We start from the raw sequence: 19407 nt of genomic DNA on the forward strand, positions 1-19407 counted from the left end.
TATTACACGGCCTCATCTCCAATAGGCGCCCGTCGCTTCCTTCTAGCAGCATCCAGACTCTCTATCTGCTGGCCGCTACTCGTCTGGCGTGGAGTTTCATCACCGTCGTCTGGCGTGTCAGGTAACCTAACCCTCTTGCCTCCCCAGCCGGCACTCATGCTCAGTGTCTGAGCCGCATAGTCGAGATCTCCATCTAACCCGTATCTAAACGCCTCCTTCTCTTGAAGCGGAAGGTGATTAAATCGCCAATCCCACACGGCAGCGTACGTAGAGCGATACGAGGCAAACGCCATTATCGAGCCAATCACTCCACCTCCCACGATATCATACCAATTATGCGCGGCGTCTATCGTCAAAGATCCAGCGATGAGCACCGCAGCTAACAGCGGCACAAACGTGAGGCACAGCTTCCAAAACGCGGGCTTGTGGTCCGCCCAGACCTTGAGCTTTGCGTTTAGCCAGAGGAAGAGGAAGCCGAATCCTGCAAAGGCGGCTGTCGTGTGACCGCTTGGGAACGAGGTTATGGCGTTTTGTATCTTAGACTTGTCGGGCTGCGTGCAAATCTCTGTCGTGTACATGACCTTGTGGAACCCAACGCCATTGAGACCAGATGCGTTTCTCTCAGATGCGAGTGATGTGTCGGGCATGCAAACGTCTAGAAAGTATGGCCTGAAGCCTCCGACGAGTTGCTTGAGCGTTACCTGGAAGAGAGACGCCAATATGACGGACCAGGTGGTTCCCATTATGGCGTTGCTGGCATCCCATATGGATCTGATTTGTATCTGCGCGAGGAGGTACACGCTAAACGGTCCGGCGATGGAGATTACGCCCGAGAGCCAGGAGGGGATTGTCCAGCCTCGATCGGGGTACGCCCATTCTGGGTATATGATGTCGCCTGAGGTTGCGTCGAAGGTGATGGGAAAGGTTCGAGTGATGATGACGGGGGTGTGATATAGCTACACAACAAAGTTAGTAGAGTCGGGATGAAGAAGAGAGGAAACGTACGCCGAATGCAAGACCGCCGACTACGGCCATGCAAAGAAGATCAATCCAGTTGATCAAGAACCATTGTCGCATAAACAGCCGGGTTCTTTGGGACTTGGAATCTGAAGATGGCGGCATGCTGGGCCAAAGAGATCCAGCGACTGATAGACTAATTCATGTATACAGAAGAAAGAGAAAAGAAGGAGAAAGGATCAACAGGAACGAGAAACAATGTGGTGTTGCTTGATCACGAGGAATGGATTGAGAGTTGGCTGTCGCGTGCTCCCTTTTGTCTGACGTCATGGTGCACCGAATCCGATCGCGGCGTAAACGTCGATGCAGAGATTGGTTGGACAGCATCTTGATTGATCTTGCCCGTTTTATTACCTGTTACAAAAGAAAAGACTATCACTGCAATCACTAGAGATCATCAAAGAATGTGAAGCTCAAAGTAGGTTCTATTCTAAACACCAAGGTATAACGTGTATCTATGGTATCAATCATACAAAAACGCCGTTCCATGCAAATATAATCATCAAATGCCCCCCATATATCCAAAACCAATATCTACATCTGCATATTTATCATATACGACATTACTTCTTCAGAGATCCAGGACCCTGGACACCACGAGCACGGCTTCGCACCCGGACATCATACTTGAGCGCCTTGTCACCGATGGTACCGTCTGTGTTGACGGTAGATCCAGAGACACAAGGTGCACCGCCCCATCCCACAGCCGAAACGTGTCTCCACGTCTCGGAGGGATCAGCCAGCATGCGCTGGGTGTAGAATAGTCGGCAGTTGGCGGCCTCGTACCGGAAGTGCACGGGGTATCCGTCGACGTCGTCCTCGGTGTAGCCGCTCAACGCGTTGACCTTGCCGGCGTTGGCACCGTCTGTGAGGGGTAGCAGGGGAGGATCGTCGAGGCTGGGAAATGCATCCTCGTGGTCTTGAAGGATCTTGAGAGCCTTCTTGTCGTTCTTGACGCCTGAGAGGAAGGACGCAGTCGCAGAGACAAAGTCGGAGTGGAACGAGAGCAGAGTACCCTTGACACCACCCATAGCCTGCATAGCGAGGTGGAGGGGACGTCCACCAACGGCCACTGTGCGGATACCGTAGTTGCGGGTTAACCAACCGGTCAGGACGGTGCAGGCGGAAGCGCAAGTGCCGTCGGTGATGATGAGAATGTTCTCGGGCTTCCAGGGAGCCTTGGCCGCGGGGGTCTCGTTACCGGAGTCTTCGTCGTCGTCGAAGCGGGCAAGATTGCTCTGGAAAGCCGCAGTCATGTTCTGGCCGCCCTTGATCGTGTAAGGACCGAACCACTCCTTGCCCTCCTCGATGGGCTTGCCTTTGGTGTCGATGGGCCACTCGTTGCTCTTGGTGATCAGGACATTGAGGAGTGTCTCGTAGTCGGCTTCTGAAGCGGCCGCGAGGGCCTCAGTGGCGCGGTATCGACCAAAAGTGGTGAACTCGCCGTCAGGGAACAGCACTTGGTAGATGGCCTGGGCCAGGGCGAGAGAGCCGCCGCCGTTGGCCGAGACGTCAATGATGAGCTTGTCGCGGCCGGCCTTCTTGGCCTTTTCGATGAACTCGCCAAGCACCTCCTCGCCCTCGAGAACGTATTCAGTAAAGTTGAAATCGCCGAGCGTGCTAAAGTCGAAGCCGATGGGCAGGAAGCTCAGGATGGATAGAACAGCCGTCTTCTCGTATCCTTCGCCCTCGAGAAAGTAACCAGCCAGCGAATTCTTGGAGTGCTTGACCACAGGCTTGGGGTATCCAGGAAGGTTGGTACTCTCCTTGGTGGCGGCGCGGCGCTCATTGCCCGATGGCTTCTTGCTGGTCTTGTTGTGAGGAATCTCAAAGTACTCGTGGAAATCCTCGCCAGACTCGATGCCTGAAAAGTCGATGGTGGCGGGGATGGCGATCTCGTTTACAACCTCGAGCGTGCTGCCGTTGTAGAACTTGATGGTGTACTTGTCGGGAATCTCAAACTGTGTGATGAGCGTCGTGCCAGCCATGCCGACGGCGGCACGGGGCAGAGTTGAGAACAGGTTGTTGAACTGAGCGTCGGGGTCGTTCATGTTGTTGGTATTATGGGCAGCGTCCTCCTCGAGCCACTTGTAGATGGGGATGCCATCGATGCTCTTGATGGCAGAGGGATAGTAGTCGAGATTGCCTGCATTACCGCGGACGACATCAATGCTGTGGAACATCTGAGGGAGGCTGAGACCATTCGAAGAGATGGACTTGAAGTCGAGGCCTCGTCGGACATAGAGGAAGGTGTTGAGGAGAGCTGGAGGGTAGTCAAAGTGGAGATCGTTGGCGGCCGCGAACTAACATGGTGAGCAATGTTTCAGTAGATGCAGATGTAGATGTCTTACAAGGCTGCGCAGATCAGTCATGACCTCGTACTGACTCTTGTACTTGTCCTTGTTCAAGTTGTCACGGATAGTATCCAATCCACCCAGGACATTGACACCAGGGAAGAGGTATCCCTCAGGAGGATCGGCCAGGACCTCGAGCGTGCTCTGAAAACTGATCAAGGGCTCAAGGTAGTCCAGAAGCGCAAGGTCACGCTCTTTGTCGAGGGGAACCGACTTGAGACAGGCAATACCCACTGACACAGGAACTTGAAGAAAAGCAGCCTTGCCCGGCTCGGTATTTGACTCCTCATACACCTGACTGAGTATCTTGCAAGGCTCGGCATCGCTACTGGTGTAGTCTCTAGAGGAGATGAAAGAAGGCTCATTCCGGCCTTCGTGCATGATCTGCCTGGGTTCGAGAGCGGCGGCAAGGCCCGCGAGGGCCAGGACACCAAGGGCAATCATAACGAACAAAGAAAAACCGACTTGGAATGGTTGAAAGCTGGAGTGATGGAGATGACCTCTCCGGGCGCCTACCAACCCTTATATGCCGGGCCATCCTTCACGAGTCAACACAATGATGGATCCTTCCCAAGCGTTTCAACTACAAAGCCTCAGCCGCCCTGTCTCATCCCAGCTCCTGGGGCTGGGATGTTTTCTGCCCTGTGGACGGGGCCGAGTGGCCAGCATTTCTGCTTAGCGGAGGGGCCGGGTTGTGGGACTTGGAGCCCGGCGAGGGCCTCCGGTTGGCTCCGGGTGGTCATGGTCAGGAACCTGGCTTGTTTTAGACGCGGGCTGTGTTGGGATCTCCGCCAGACGCTAGACGTTCGTCCAGAACAGCGGGTCTCGATTGCTGATTTTTGCAGGGGGATTCGAGTAAGCACCAAGCTTGTAACGGGAAGATTTGATCAATGCGGTGAGTTGGGAGTTTCTTGCTCGAGCCTTTTCTCTCGGGTACAGAAGCCGTGAAGGACTTGGCTGAGTTGTTAATGATCTATCAGGCTGTAAGAATCTGTCGAGTCTTACTAGGCCTCCACAAAGAGAAAACTTGGCGTCCATTCCAAGACAGTTCACTTAACCTTTTCCCCTCAGCTTTTTGGGCCCCCTTGTCGATCTGCCTAACGGCTATTTTTACAACCGACGAGGCTGCCTTTTCTTGCTTGCCCATGTCAGCTTTCTGAGACCAACCCACGAGGCGGGCTTAGCCTCAGCCCAACGAAAGTAGCGCAAGCGTGAAGCCATCGTGACCCGCGCCCCCTCTCAAGATTGAGAGGGACTTTGGTGGACCAGATCAGGATGTTTAAACGAGTCGTGGAGAAAGAATCCTTCCGCAGAAGACGTTGCAACGCTGACAATGCACGTTTTTGTTGTGAAAGATCCACAACCGATATTTCCGAAACGGACATAAGAATCATGGCAAGGCCATGATTTTTCCTGCCTCCACGTTTTTGTCTCTTAGCGCAATCAAAGCTGAAATAGATGGCGTTGAGGCGGGTGATGAATGATCAAGCCCGGTCAAGGCGCAGCCAGCCCAGGGTCATCCCCCAGCTTGCTTACAATCGGGGGCCGGGGTTTTGCTGACGGTCAGGAACTCGATTCCATGCGACCTTGTCATTTGAGAGAATCTTGTTTCCGTCTTTGAGGTCGCGTAGGATGCTGCCATGGGGAGGCTGATGACTGGGGAGCCATGACTTGTGTTTGCTGTGCGGAAGGGATCGGAGAGGAATGCCTCTGAAAAAGAAAGCAGTGTATTATGTAACCCTCTGGTGCCTGTAGTTGTTATGATGCTGCTTATGATAAACATTTTCCCATTCCAAGACCTTTATATAGTACCATTCTTAGAGAAACAGAGAATATTTAGAAGAATTTAGGTTATACACTTATATCTTATGCACTTTGTTCATATCCTTTATGAAGATTCACGATGAATTCCTTCTCATTCATCAATTACCTATCTTACCTAGCTGCCCGAGTGATCAAGTAAGACCTTGGGGGTCATGTTGAATCGCCCTCGTCAGCCCCCTATGTGGCTATTAGAGCGAAAACATACTAGGTACACTGGGACTTCATGATGACTTTATGATTTCTGGGGCTATGCCCATAGTTTGCTAACCTGTAAGATGCGGTAGGTGTTGTCCGCTGTCCGGGCTGACGATGACTACGGGAACGCGATAATGGAGCGATGGTCTAGTCATCGGTAGATGACGACGAGACGAGAAGAAACAACCAAAATAGCGACGGGAAAAGGTATTATGTCTGTTACTAATTGTGGGTGAACATGCTCGGCTGCGCAGCATGTGCCCAATTGATCTGACGTAGTTCCTCCCCAAGGGAGGCCTTCTCAGACAGCCTGAGCTCCGCAGCTCTCAGGCCTTGGACCCGTTCCGTGATTGCAGGGTTTCTGGAGTTTGATCAAATGTTAGGAGTGGTTGTGATTCCATCTTATGGGTCCATCATGCCGGCCCGGCGCTGGCATACTCGAGCAGATACCACGTCTGACACCAGTGCCCAATACTGGGAGACCGATCCTTGATACTCTGACGCTTGGGTTTAAAGTTGTCGATGAATTCTTACTACAGATCGATGATATAATCAAGAAACGGGAGGAGATGGTGAAGCAACCTGGTGCCCATGAACGTATTAACATCTTGGAGCCCTTTCGTGCGACAGAAGACCGGACCAGATACAGACACAGTGACCTACCACTCCTTTGGATTGAGGGATAAATGTTTCTACGGCATCATGCCATGATCGATCTTTAGTCGGCCAGCTGATGTCCCTGTATGCTGGTCGTGGGGGAAGCAGTGGGCTACCTCCCTCTGGTCAACAACTCAGAGCTTGCAGCCGCTTGGCTTCGGCAAGGTTCTTGGAGCCCATCTACCAAAGTCCCTTTGTTGACACTCGACGAGACCTAGGTTGGGCTGTATTCCAGGCAAAAGTCCATTATTGCTGCCATATTCTTCTTGACCAGCACATCGTCTCATTCTGGATTATAGCCATCCTCGCCAAGTCATCCCTGCGTAGCCATCAACGTCGACGCAGTCAAACACTCAAGCCTGCTCCATCTGCCCCTTTCTCTTCCCGTACGTCCAGCAGTCCCGGTATCGCCTAGGGCAATCGAGTTCATGACCTCCCACGCGTCCACAGCGCGGACATTTGCTGCCCTGCATCTGCCCCTGCGACTCCTACATCAACCCTTGTCAGTGTCATCTTCCATTTGAGAATTACGAGTCCGCGACACCTTTTTGTCCCCCTTCTTTGTCTGCTCATTCATATTTTCTGCTTTTGCTCTTGTTTCCGGTTGTTTGTCGGTGTGGTTGGGAGCGCCCATGGATAAGTGCCGTGTGTAGGGTGCGAGGTTGCGCAACCGGTCCAGAGTGACTCGTGAGTTTCTCGGTCCAAGACTGAGATGAAAACGCATTCGATTCTTGGTGATTAAATGTAGTAAAAAAGTTGAGATGGGCAACGAGAGATATGGTTCAACTAATAAAGTGAGTCGTGAATAAACTCAGTTTGCACGTGCTTGTTCGCCTGCAACACTTGTAGGTACATGTACCAGGCAGCATCCAAGCGTTAGATAGAATGCTTTTAAAGGTTTACTTCAAATAGTGTCGGCTCGAGACATCCGGTCTAGTCGGTCCGCCGCTGAGATGGTGTTCCTCACAACTTCCGGTTGTGTGATGGCGATAGTTAGATCTTCCTGCCTCTCAACTCCATCCGCTATCCGCTCGTTTCTTCCCGCTCATTTTCTCTTCCTTGTATCTCCAATCCATCAAGCTTTCATATTTTGTAGACAGCACGTCTTGGTCCGGGCCCTCGACTCGACGCACTCGCCCATCTTCTGAACCCACTCGCTTCAAAGCATTTCAAGTTATCAAGCCGTTCACAAGGGACAACATCTGCTCTCTCAAAGCCTGTCGCCTCGTGCCCCTCGAAGTCGGTTTGGGATGAGATACATTATATAGGTAAGGGAGATGGAAAGAGTTGTCTAACCTTGAGGCACCCTTTCGGCATCATGAAGGTCTTGATTGCAGCATCAGAATAAACCAGCCAGCTGATCTCGAGTCTCAATTAGGTAGCATCCGCTCTGATCTTGAAAACATGTTGATGCGATTATCTAATACGATTGCTCATTCTATATCCAGCCCAATTTGAGCTCCAGCCCAAAACTCCTATCCCAGCGAACAAAGGAAACACTATACTATGCAGACATAACCAAAAGACTTAGTAACCAGACTTGGTCAGCTTTTCCTTCTCACTCATGACAGTATCCTCCTCCTCCTCCTCCTCCTTAACCTCTGGCTTCACGTCCGTATAGTTGGGGAGCTCTTCCTTGGGCTCTTCGGTATGTTCTCGGGTCTGCTGAGCGGGGAGCTCGGGCTCATCGGTGTACCTCTCCTGCTTTTCGGATAGGATGGCGTCGCTAGGGGGAGGAACGCTTCCAACTTCCTGGACAATAGTTCGATCGTAGTCGGGTCGACCCTCGATGGCTCGGAGCACCTCAAACAGGGGCTTGGCGCTCATCGGCCAGGCGACGTCCTCGGTCAAGATCTTGCGGGCGGTGATGCCGCGCTCGTTGTAGAAGGCAGAGTTGGCATCTCCTCGGCTGACGATGATAGTGCCATCAATCTGTACGCCTGCCCACAGCCCCCGGCTCTTCATGTAGCTCCAGACCGGTCGTGCAGTCTTGGTGACAGTAGCCTCGACACTTCCACCGGTACCGAGAGGTCCGACGGCGATGGAACCCTCAGCGCCGAGGGACAAGCGGGGCTTTGTAAAGGCGGCGACCTGTTCGGGAGTGTTGAGAACGCAGACGCAATCGTAGACATCGAGACCAAAGACGAAGCCAGCACCAAGGGTGCTCACGATGAAGGACGAGGGAGGAGACCAGGTACCGTCGGGGCGGCGGGCGACGACAACACCAGAACCGCCGGCGAGGGAGCCGTGGCAGGCACCAGCGCGGAGGACGTTGAAGATGGCGAGACCGGCGGCGCGGTGGAGGACGTGAGGGGGGATCTTGACCATGGACTTGCGGGTGAGGCCGGTGGGATGCATAGGACCACTAGTTTTGGGAGGGGTGGAAGAGCTGAGGTCTGTAGATAGGTCAGTCAGTATAGTTAGTGATTTTTGATGCTAGAGACTCACTGGTGAAGTTATGGAGGATGCGAGCGGCCTTGTTGCACTCCTTATCCATAGTGGTAGGCCACCATCCCTCAGCACCGATCAAGTTGGCGGCCTTGTTCAGTGGCCAGCCAGCCTTGGAGCTGATTCTGTGAAAGTGGTGGCCATTGGCCTGCTTGCTGGAGGCATCTTGGGGTTGTTGCTCCGACGGGGTAGGTTGCTGGTAGTCCGGCTCGACCGTGTAAGTGGGAGGGGCCTGGCCAGACTGCTTGAGAGGGTCAACGGGCTCGTTGGTGGAGTAGACGACAGTCATTTTGCTTGATGAGACGAGATGATGTGAAAATTGAGTATTATGTAGAGTAGATGTAAGGATTGAAGGTTATTGTGTGTATTGCTTGATCTGATCATTCCAAATCGACGGGTTCATGGCAGCCTTATATCCCACCCTCGCCTCCTCCAAACCTCGCACTCTCTTTCGCACCGCCCTACGCAATGCATACTAATCACAATAGACTATTTCGGTGGGCGCAAGGCACCAGCGGATCAACATTGGCAGCCGCTGACCGCAGTCGGAGTCCCGAGATGGGTGCGCGTTGCGTGGGAGCTTCGTGGACGAGCGTGGCGCAGCACCGAGTTTTGTGAAGAGCGAGCGATGCGAGAGGGCGATTTTTGGTGACGCGAGGGCTGGGAGGCGAGGGCGAGGGGCGATGGAGCGGGATTAGGCGAGTACCCGCGAGACAGCGGTGGAATGGTGGCGTGCTAGGTTACTCGATAACAGGGGTGCTGGTCACTTGATGGGCACTGGGATTTTGTCCTCCTCTTGGATACAATTAGATCACTTGTCTTCAACAATCAGAAACAGTCGGTGTGGCTCAGTTGGTTAGAGCGTTGGTCTCATAGCATGACTTGGCCCAAGGTCAGGGACATCCAAAGGTCGAGAGTTCGAGCCTCTCCACCGACAGTTCTTTTTGCATTTTGCAGCGAATCTTGGTTACGTTTTGTTGCTTCACCTTTCTATATCCATCCATATGTGTCAATAGGGCAACTATCATATATCAGCCAGTGTCTATTTTTGCCTTGAGTTTATAGATCAAGCGCCCGGATATCTTTTCTTACCTATCTAAGTCCCCGCTGTCGCGATACATGAGCCCTCTCCGCCATTTAATAGGTATCAACCTGTCGTGCGGACTCTTCAACTGACTGTACGCACATGGGTAGAGTATCCGGATACCTGCCTTCTTTGACTTGTCAACCGTAATTAGTCTTGAGGCTTGATCTCAGAACCGGAGGCGACCTATGCTCACTTGTCTCAGCCTCCTCACTGATGCCTTCTAAGGAGGCGACCTCATCCGGGATGAGCCAAGGCTCTACGTCCTCATTAACATTGACAAACACGACTAGGTAGTAATTGTTATGATTGATGGGCTCAGTTCCAATAAATGCTTATTGCTGAAACGCCACAGATGATAGCAATGCACTCCTTGAATTGTGATAGGACCACGGACGGTTGTTGGTCCAGTGCCCATGTCGTACAAGCAGGGGTTTGCCCAATATCAAGACACACGGCAGCTGGCGAACCACGAAGAATCTTCCTGCAAAAGTTTGCCTCTCAGCCTCCCCTCAAGTAACCCACCTTCAGAGGCACCATGTTGCACCAACCAAGACCCCTGATCCACCCTCCTCAGCAAGCCGACCATGGCCTTCGGGAAGTCACAGACCTCCTCGACAAGTCGGTCGCCATATGCCGCCGTGTGACAGCCTGGTCTGAGGCGAGGGCGTCACTGGATTCCCCCGTCGCCATTCTCCTCGACAAGCACACGAAGTGTTTGCAAGACGTCGTGTGCTCTCTCCAAACGAAGCTGCTGGATGCCAACCTGGGATCTAGAGACGATGTGCCGGTCGATGTTGTGGCTCAGCTGCCGATTGTACGTGCGCAACTCTTCAAGGTTCTCAACTTGGTCGAGATGCACGCTCGCCACCCGACAACCGGCCAGGATGGAGGCTTGAATGCCCTGTTCGCATCCAAGTTCATCCTAGGGAATGATACAGGCGCTTGCTCAGCATTCCCGTCGCTGGGACCTGATGTTTCTCAGCGAATAATGACGGGCTTCTTAAGGCTACTGCAGACAATGGGAGTTGGCCAAGCCCAAAGTATCTCGAAAGACGAAGCCATCCGTCTCTTCAAGAAGCAACGGTCAGTAATCACAGTCATATCCGGTCAACCGATGGTTGATGGACTCAAGGAAAGTGGGAAGTTGCTTTTCAGAGAGCTAACAATGTAAAAGCAACGACATCAATGCCTTCTTCTCCGAGATCGCCGCCCGGCTCGATCCACGATACGTCCATATATACCAGAAAATGGAAGACATTCCATACAATCACGACTTCTCCTCGAGCATATCAAAAGGAAGCTTTGCCCTGGTTCGAAAGGTCAAGTGCAGGCATACCGATGAAGTGTTGGCCATGAAGACCTTCTTCAAGGAAAGCGACAGGGTCCAGATCTTCCGTGAGATTGGCATCCTCGAGGTGTGCGACCACCCAAACATTCTGAAGCTAGTCGAGGCTTTTACTGTGGCGACCGAGGATGAGGATGACACGATAAATATAGTCATGAGACCCTGGGCTCCGTTTACTCTTCAAAAGTTCCTGGAATCGCCTGAAGAAAAGAGGAGAGCCCAGTGTCCGTGGTTCCGGCCTGGGTCGCCCCAGTCTGACTTGTGCATCTACCGCATCATGCAGCAACTGGCCGATGCTGTTGCATACCTGCACGGCCTTTCCATCAAGCACAAGGACATTAAGCCAGATAACATCCTTCTTCACGAGCCAGGATCTATCCCACCCCGCGCTATCGTTGCCGATGTTGGAGTCAGCAAGGTTCTGGTCCACAACGGATCTACAAAGTATGACGACTGCTCGTACCCGTATCTGGCCCCGGAGCAAGTCAAAAAGAGGGATAGCAGCCTCCGTGCAGACGTCTGGCAGCTGGGATGCTGCTTTGCTCTGCTGCTGGCCGTGTCCAAGGCCGGAACGTCGGGGTACAGACGGCTCTGGATCAGCTTCTCGCGGTCGGGAGAGGATTGCTCGTGTCAGATTGCGGGTGAGCATGGTCACTTTATGAAGAGCTTTAGAGACATCTGCTCCCCTAGGTCTTGGGCAGACCGTGCAGCGTACTCACTCGTGGCTAATATGCTGGATCCGGTTCACGAGACCCGAATCGGTATTGAGGAGGTCCTTGCTTCTGTAGGAGCCCTACTCCGTCAGGCACGAAAGGATGGAACTGACGACGTGGTTATGACTGAGTGAAGAAATGATGGTAGGAGGCTTATTGGTAAGAGATTAGTTGGAAAAGGAACTGGTCGAGGAAAGGGATTGTTTGAGTGAGCGTCTACTTCTGCTTGGGAGGACATTTTATGACATAGCATTCGGCACACATCATCTATGGCTTACTTTCTAGTATAAGAATTTGTAGTGATTTGAAGTCTCTATAAGAGCTCTTTTTTACCTCTACCTATTTACCTGTCCTCCAAGATTGCTATCCAGAAACAACAGAGGTGCTACTAATGTGATTCCAGCAAAGATAACCCTCAAGGCATTACTCGATATTAGAGTCAAGGTATCAAACACTCACTAACATTTACTGTACAATGCGGTAAACGGAGTTATTTGCTTGTTCAGATGATGATAACTTGCATTAGAGGCAATCAGGAACAAAAGGGTCGATTATTTATACCCATTAGATTACGACTAGTATACGCGCTTTAAACACTCCTTGTGCACTAATCGGTCGTCGGCTCTACGTCCTTGACCATGCTAACCTCATCAACCAAGAAAGAAACACTCTCGCAACGGGATATGATGGCGACGCCAGGCTCATTGTTGATCATTGATTGCTAGTTGTACCGGAACATGGCCCGGACCTCATGCCAGTTGTCGACGGCGTTGCCCACGTTTATGACCGAGGAGCCCTGGGCCATCCAACCGCCGCCGCCGATCGAGGGCGCCAACGTGATGTCAGAGCAAGAGTCGTCGGGCACGCGGATGTGGATGGTGACGATGTACCTTCCCCCGAGTTCGAGGCCGGTATTGTCGACGGTCTGGTAGATGCCCCAGTACTCGCCCAGGGCATTGTCGCTGTGCTCGTAGGTGCCTGACTGCTGACCCACGAAGAACAGGTCCGTCGAGATGCCTAAGCTGCCCGGGTTTCTAGTGCTGAAGATGCCCCAAGGCTGAGGGGTGCTCGTCTCGAAGCCTCCGTTAACGATGAGGTTGGTTTCCTGTGGCTCGGGCTCGGCAGAGGTGGTGGTAGACTGGACGGCCGAGGCTGTGGTGGACTCGGTGGAAGCTGTAGATAGCGCAGAAGTCGTGGCAGTCGTGGACCCGACGGTGGTTGATTCAGTGCTCTCAGTGGAAGTCGAAGATAGAGTAGCAGAAGTGGTAGCAGTCTCGCTGGCCGAGGCAGTTGTCGATTCAGTGGTTGTAAGGACAGTGCTGCTCTCGGTGGAAGCCGTAGACAGAGCAGAGGAAGTGGTAGAGTCTGTGGCCGAAGCAGTACTACTCTCAGTAGAAGCTGTTGACTCGGTCTCCAAGGAAGCAGTAGTGGTACCGCTCAGAGATGAAGAAGACAAAGGCGGCAAGCATGGTGAAGCCAATACTCCACGAGCCAAAGCCAACAACGGAAGCGCAAATATCTCGGACCTCATGATTAAGACAAGACTTGAAGATTCTTCAGGACAATGAACGAGCGAAATTGAAGACTTGAGAAGACGGATAAGAAAAAGAAGCTTAAAAATAAGAAAGGAGACGGTGCTGTTTTGTTGTTGACCATGGCTGTCCTGCCGGATCCATAGTTGTAATTTCCAGCAGCTGTCAGCTCTGCGGGTTTGGACCAACCGGCAAGAGGCAGTCAGAGAGTAGCTGTAGAGAAGCAAGGAAAAGAATTGACATTTTTTCTGCAGCGCCGTTGACGTGAGGATGCTAACTTGAAGCCATGTTGTGGGTTGGAGATGGTATCCAGCACTGGCTGAAGTGACCACTAGACAGACGTTGGCTGGAGAGCCAACACCCGTCAACTCATTTTTAGAATTGAAGCATAGGTAGAAATGCATCCATCAATAGGAAAGCAGCTGCGGTTTGGCTTGCCAGTGATTTACGTGTAAATCGTGAGTCGTATCGTGACTTGACTGCCCGAGATGGTTGTTCCCCTGCCGATCTCGACAAGAGCCGTCCTACCACCGCCGTCATCAACCAATCAGAAGCAAGCCTCTATGGCTCAGTGGTAGAGCGTATCACTAGTACCCCCCAGTGGTCATGATAAGGTCCCAGGTTCGATCCCTGGTGGAGGCATTCAACCAGCTGCTTCAGATTGTTTTTTAAAGCCCATTCTTTTTGAATGCCCCTGTCTCGGATGTTTTGCTGTATCGGTGCGATCCCTTTTTGTTCCTCGCAGGGCTGTAGGGCCCTTCCCCGGATGCTCAGATTCCCGAGTCCGAAGGAAGGTACGTACCTCTATAACTCGACCAAACGAAGGCGCGCTCTTCCCCACGTCATCTATTGCCTGGAGCTTCCGAGCTGCGGGAGCTCTCCTCCATCATGACAGCTCCACCATCACCATCAAAAAGACCAATTTTCTCAACTCGAGCTCCATTCATTCTGTAACCCACATCTCACACGAGATCCTCCCATACTTCTGCAAGGGCCAGCTCGATCGTCTATCCCGACGGCTTCCGCTACCATGCCTGCCGAGGACTCCCGCTCGTACGGCGACGCCGCCCACGAGACTGCTTCTGGCTTCATCGCCTATGCCCGCAGCTCTGTCGATCGTGTTGTATCCCCAGATTCTCGCGAGCGCGCGTACAAGAACACGGCCTCATTCGCGTCTGACCGGCCTTTTCTCTTTGTGAGCTCCCTTGCTAATGCTCTCCCTTGAAGCTACCACCAATCTGACCTTGACCAGTCTATCATTGTCTTTCAGCTTCTCTTCGCCTTCCTCCCAATCCTCCTGTTCATCACATTTAGTCTCTCTACCGTCGCCTTTGCCCTCGGCGCTGCCGTCCTCTTTTCGCTCTTTTGGATCGGCGTCGCCCTTATGATCCTGGTGCCGACACTGCTCGTCACATCGTCCATTGCAGTTCTCGCCTGGGCCTGGGCTGCAGGAAGCTTCATCGTTGTCCGATGGCTGTATGAGCATGCACCTATTGGGGGCAAGGGCAGTAAGGTCGCCATCAAGCAGGAGAATGGGAGCTAGATCCAAACAATCTTCTTTCCAGGGCATGGTCTTTTATTTTCTTGTGGCAGTTATATTGCGGGAACTGGGGACCAGGAATAAGCTTTATGGTAATGGGAAGATAATCAGCGATTTTCAGACTTTCGTGTGTCTAGGTCTTGTACGGCACGATGGATTGATGGACACGAATAGGTTCCAACTATAGCGTCAACACTTCTGTTTAGCTGGTAATAGGCGATGGCAGGTAAAACACCACATTATCTCACTTCCACATTGGTAAACTTGCGGTCACCTCCAAATCACTTGTCCTCATCAAACCACACGCATGTTGACAGTCAACTTCTATTCCACATTACAAGCAGAGCCGTCCGTCTATCGAGCATCCCAACCCAGTGATAGGTACATTACAAATACAGACCCTCCGGCTCACCCTCCTGCTTGGTGCGGAGCACTCTCTCACGCGCCGATCGGAAATCCGCCATCTGGACACGCATTCTCCGCTCTCGGAGAGCCAGCAGACCCGCCTCGGAGCAGATGGCCTTGATGTCGGCACCAGAAAGGTCGTCCTTCTGCGAGATGAACTCCTCTAGATCAACATCGTCGTTCAAGTTCATCTTGGACGTGTGCAGTGTAAAGATCTTGCGCTTGGTGTTCTGGTCGGGGTTCTCGAAGAGGATCTTTCGGTCGATACGTCCTGGTCGGATCAGGGCAGGGTCCAGACTCTCGATCTTGTTGGTGGCCATGATGACCTTGACGTCACCTCGGTCGTCGAATCCGTCCAGCTGGTTCAGAAGCTCCAGCATAGTTCGCTGGACTTCTCGCTCACCGCCCGACGTCGAATCGTATCGCTTCGTACCAATGGCATCGATTTCGTCAATGAAGACAATGGACGGGCTATTTTCTCCAGCAACCTGGTGCATGTTAGTAGACGTTTCACCTGTCAAACAGTTAAACTTGCCTGGAAAAGCTGTCGCACAAGTCTCGGTCCATCACCGAGATACTTCTGGATCAGTTCACTGCCCACAATGCGCAGGAAAGTGGCAGACGTTTGGTTGGCAACCGCCTTGGCCAGCAGCGTCTTTCCTGTACCAGGGGCACCGTAGAGAATGACACCCTTGGGAGGCTTGATACCCATCTCCTCGTACAGCTCAGGATGGAGCAGCGGCAGCTCTACAGACTCTCTGACTTCCTGAATCTGCTGCTCGAGACCACCAATGTCGGCGTATGACTCGGTAGGAGCCTTGTCAAGCTTCATGACACTGACGATAGGATCGGCATCATCTGTCAAGACACCAACGATGCTGACACTCTTATGATGCAGAAGAACACTGGCACCGGGTTCCAGCAGGTCCTTGTCGACGAAGCTCATGATGCTGACGTAGTACTCGGGACCGGTCGTACTACTAACGATCGCGTGGTCATCGTCAATCAGCTCCTCCAAGGTTCCGACGCCCATGGGGCTTCCTCGCATGTCATCAACGCGACCTCGCTCATCCGCTAACCGGTCGACATCCGCATCGGTGGCGGAGGTCTGGCCCTCTTTGGCGGCCTTGGCCTTGCGTAGACGCTCCTGGTTCTCGACGTACTCCTCCTCAAGCAAGAGATGATCGTGGATTCGCTGCATTCGCAAGAGACGAAGCTTGCATCGGCTGGTCGGGTAGACGGCGGGAAGCTTCTGGGCGGCGCTGGTGCCACCGGCCTTTCTCTTCTTGCGGCCAACTCGAGTCGTGGGTCGGGGCGGAGGCTCGTACTTGGGCTTATCCTTCTATGAGGAGGTTAGAGCAGCATTCATCAAGTGTATACGATGCACTTGCCTTCTTGTCCTTGTCATCGCGCCCATCTCCCCCCATGCCAGATTGACCTTGACCCTGTAACGACGTCAACAGCTGCCAGACACTGTGTGTGGCTACGGAAGCTCACCATCTTGGCTTATCTAGCTCTAGGAGCTCAAGTTCTTCTGATTATCGATAAAAGAGGCGCTTGCGATGTTGTTGTGTGGAGGTGTGGCGGAGGTGGTTGTTGTGGAAGATCGAGGTCGAGGCTCCAGGCGACCCAGTGATGATGAATGCGAAAGCGCCAATGCAATCAGGCGCCAGGGAAACACGACAGCAGCTGGAGGCCAATCACGTGCTAGAGTCACGTGAAGCCCCAACAACAACACCTCGACCGACTATGGCATTCAATACCGTACAATTTGTCAATAATATTAGATTTCGACTTTTGGACGGAAATTCAAATGACTGGAGGTTATTTTTTTGTCGAAAAACATTTTTGAAGCCATCGTTGTTGAGCGAAATCGGGGGAATCCCTGTCGATTGCAGCCTGGAGGACCACGCTGCTGACGGGGCTTCACAACATCTCACATTTACTGCCATTTCTTTCAGAAATTAACTTGTATCTGCGGATTTCAATCATCTTGAATGAATGATGGGTTCTACAACGCTCCTTCGTGGCTTCAAAGTTTCCATCAGCACCCTCGATGCCTTCCTTGACGCCAACGGCGTAGATGAGACATACGGAACTCCCCCTTTCTACAAAGATCATCCCGACAAAGATGAAATATCAAAACTTTTTTATGCCAAAATCGCACAAGCAGGCGGAACTGCGGACAAGAATAGGTTCCGGGTCATGATTCCCTTGATGGAAGGTCATGGCAAGTCGACCGTTGCGTACGTCACTTATGCCTGGGTCACGGTCTACGCACATCGCGAGGTTCTTCTGGATGAAGATCTCCCCACCGCCGTTCCTGAAGGATTTGAAGAGTTGAGGCGAGAGATCTTGTCGTTTGGCGAAAAGCTTGAGGACGGGGACAAAATTGCCGATGAGGGCAAGATGGGCCTGTTCTTGGTTCATATATACGAGATCCGAGGCTTATACACACCTCGAGAAATGCTTGAATGGGCAAAGGTGGGATTAATTCTTGCTCTTTCACCTCTTTTAGCTGCTCGATGCTAACCGGGAGTCTTGGCCAGGTTCCCCAGTACTGCGACCAGTGCGATGCTGTGTTTGACGACCCTTCTCAGGCGTTTACTCAGCGGCAGCTGCATCGAAGAGATGTCCATGGATCCAAGGAGAGCACTTGTCCACTTCCTGAGGGATAGAAGAGAGAGAGAAAAGATCTGTTTGCATTTCGACAGTCATGAGATATGAAGCAGGAATACATGCAAATCAATTTCATCATTAGTTTCCTCCAACCTCGTGCAATATACCGATCTTAGAAAGCAAATTCCAATCACAACAAACTCCGCTAATTCATCACAAGCTCATAAAAAGAGGATCCTACGTGAAATCAAATCCACATCTAGCGAACAAGTGAGTAAATGCGGTGTAGAGCATCCCTCACTCTTTTCAGCCCACTATTCTCATTGCGAGTCTTGGTCTTTTCTCGCCTTCGAGTCAGCCTTGGGAATAGGCGTTGAGCTGCAGTTTGAGGCAAGCTTTTGACCTTTTTAAGAACCTGTACGGGCTCTTTGGACCATTCTTTTTGTTTCTTCTCCATAAGCAGGTCGGCGTATCTGACAAAGATGCTTGTGACATCCTCCCACCCTGGATCTGGGTCCTTCTCTTGTATGATCTCGAAACAGTGTCCAGCCCACGGTCCTCGCCGTTGAAAGAGACGCTCAAGTGTGGTAGTGGAACTATCAGCTGGAACGGCCTTTGCTCCAAGCAGAGATGTCCAGCAGATGTACCAAATCAAGATTGCGTCCACAGTGGCCCAGCGGTGGTTTTCAAGGGCAAGTGTCATGCGGTCTCGGTTGTTGTTCTCGAGGACCAAGCCTAAAGAGACGTAATCTTTTGTTGTCAGGTTACGGAGTTGCCAGCGAGTTCCCTCCACATAGGGGATTCGGTCTATTGATGCCTTGAGAAGTGTGTGCAGTTGTTTTGGGATGCGGCTCATTGTGATGTACTTGTCGAATGCCTCGAGGTAGATGTTGCGGTTATTTTTCGAAGCTTCGACAGAACATTGGAGCATGCGTTTCCTCCAAGTGTCAGAAGGATTTATTCGGTCATCATTCTCGCCAACGGCCCACGGTTCGTTGACCTCAGGATAGTGCTCGTGTAGGCTTTCAGGTAGGTCATCGATGTATGAGCTAGCGCAGATGAGAGGAATGCCAGCCCAGCTTGGGTCGCTGGCCGAAGTGCGGTAGACACTTCGAACCATTGAGGTGACATGTCGCCAGAGAGTCCGAGAGCAGAGGCCGAGAGCCACCATTCCTGAGGCGCCGAGGGGCTTAAGGATCATGTCGATCAGCTCAGGGGGCAGTCTCTCGAGATGGGAAGAGGGACATATGTATGTCAAAGGCGAAAGATCCCGCTCTGCTGGTCGGTATAGCTTTCTGAAGGCGCCAAAGGTCTCGAAACAGGTGACAGGGTCTAGATTCAGCCTATGGCAGAGCTTGGCCGTCGGGGCCATGACGTGCCACCCCGGGTGCTCGATACGACTGAAACTCATCACGAATGATAGATGCAGTCCATTTCAGTAGTGTTTTTAAGGATGTAAAAGACTGGGATGAATGCTGGAGATGGCAAGTTATATGCTTGGCAAATATGCTGTTGCCTGTTGGCGCGTGCAGCTAAATTTAACCCCTGAGCTGAGTCCTTTCAGGCCAATCAAGACCGACATGGCTTGAAGCGAAACCCGGGAATAGCAAGGTAGCATCAAGGACTTCTTTTATTTTTAGATTTGGTCCATCCAATGTTTTTGTTTGCGGA

At 52.1% G+C, this 19407-nt stretch overlaps 7 protein-coding genes and 1 pseudogene across 8 annotated transcripts, besides 1 other annotated feature; 3 read left to right on the forward strand and 5 right to left on the reverse strand.

Moving 5' to 3' along the window:
* Positions 1–2: 2 nt before the first annotated feature.
* Positions 3–1152, reverse strand: NCS57_01261100 (annotated as a pseudogene). The gene is made up of 2 exons: positions 1006–1152; positions 3–956 (listed from the first exon to the last, which is right to left on the reverse strand).
* Positions 3–1152: a sequence feature.
* A 428-nt stretch (positions 1153–1580) lies between these two features.
* Positions 1581–3815, reverse strand: NCS57_01261200 (TSPc domain-containing protein; the record flags this gene model as incomplete). The annotated part of the gene is made up of 2 exons (XM_053062281.1): positions 1581–3320; positions 3369–3815. 2 exons carry the CDS (start codon positions 3813–3815, stop codon positions 1581–1583), a joined length of 2187 nt encoding a protein of 728 aa, XP_052908809.1.
* Positions 3816–7574: 3759 nt separating this feature from the next.
* On the reverse strand, positions 7575–8784 carry NCS57_01261300 (Ysc84 domain-containing protein; the record flags this gene model as incomplete). The annotated part of the gene is made up of 2 exons (XM_053062282.1): positions 7575–8443; positions 8496–8784. The coding sequence occupies 2 exons, from the start codon at positions 8782–8784 to the stop codon at positions 7575–7577; spliced, it is 1158 nt and encodes a 385-aa protein (XP_052908810.1).
* Positions 8785–10117: 1333 nt separating this feature from the next.
* NCS57_01261400 (Protein kinase domain-containing protein) lies at positions 10118–11774 on the forward strand (the record flags this gene model as incomplete). The annotated part of the gene is made up of 2 exons (XM_053062283.1): positions 10118–10665; positions 10757–11774. The coding sequence occupies 2 exons, from the start codon at positions 10118–10120 to the stop codon at positions 11772–11774; spliced, it is 1566 nt and encodes a 521-aa protein (XP_052908811.1).
* Positions 11775–14073: 2299 nt separating this feature from the next.
* NCS57_01261500 (uncharacterized protein) lies at positions 14074–14715 on the forward strand (the record flags this gene model as incomplete). The annotated part of the gene is made up of 2 exons (XM_053062284.1): positions 14074–14367; positions 14425–14715. The coding sequence occupies exons 1-2, from the start codon at positions 14203–14205 to the stop codon at positions 14713–14715; spliced, it is 456 nt and encodes a 151-aa protein (XP_052908812.1). The 5' UTR covers positions 14074–14202.
* A 383-nt stretch (positions 14716–15098) lies between these two features.
* NCS57_01261600 (uncharacterized protein) lies at positions 15099–16617 on the reverse strand (the record flags this gene model as incomplete). Its single annotated transcript, XM_053062285.1, has 4 exons — positions 15099–15605; positions 15653–16459; positions 16509–16562; positions 16615–16617. 4 exons carry the CDS (start codon positions 16615–16617, stop codon positions 15099–15101), a joined length of 1371 nt encoding a protein of 456 aa, XP_052908813.1.
* A 504-nt stretch (positions 16618–17121) lies between these two features.
* Positions 17122–17795, forward strand: NCS57_01261700 (uncharacterized protein; the record flags this gene model as incomplete). Its single annotated transcript, XM_053062286.1, has 2 exons — positions 17122–17601; positions 17667–17795. 2 exons carry the CDS (start codon positions 17122–17124, stop codon positions 17793–17795), a joined length of 609 nt encoding a protein of 202 aa, XP_052908814.1.
* A 200-nt stretch (positions 17796–17995) lies between these two features.
* On the reverse strand, positions 17996–19171 carry NCS57_01261800 (uncharacterized protein; the record flags this gene model as incomplete). The annotated part of the gene is made up of 1 exon (XM_053062287.1): positions 17996–19171. The coding sequence occupies exon 1, from the start codon at positions 19145–19147 to the stop codon at positions 17996–17998; it is 1152 nt and encodes a 383-aa protein (XP_052908815.1). The 5' UTR covers positions 19148–19171.
* Between the last annotated feature and the right edge of the window lie 236 nt (positions 19172–19407).

The sequence above is a fragment of the Fusarium keratoplasticum genome, chromosome 10, assembly GCF_025433545.1.
Source record: "Fusarium keratoplasticum isolate Fu6.1 chromosome 10, whole genome shotgun sequence".
In the NCBI taxonomy this organism is placed as follows: Eukaryota; Fungi; Ascomycota; class Sordariomycetes; order Hypocreales; family Nectriaceae; genus Fusarium; species Fusarium keratoplasticum.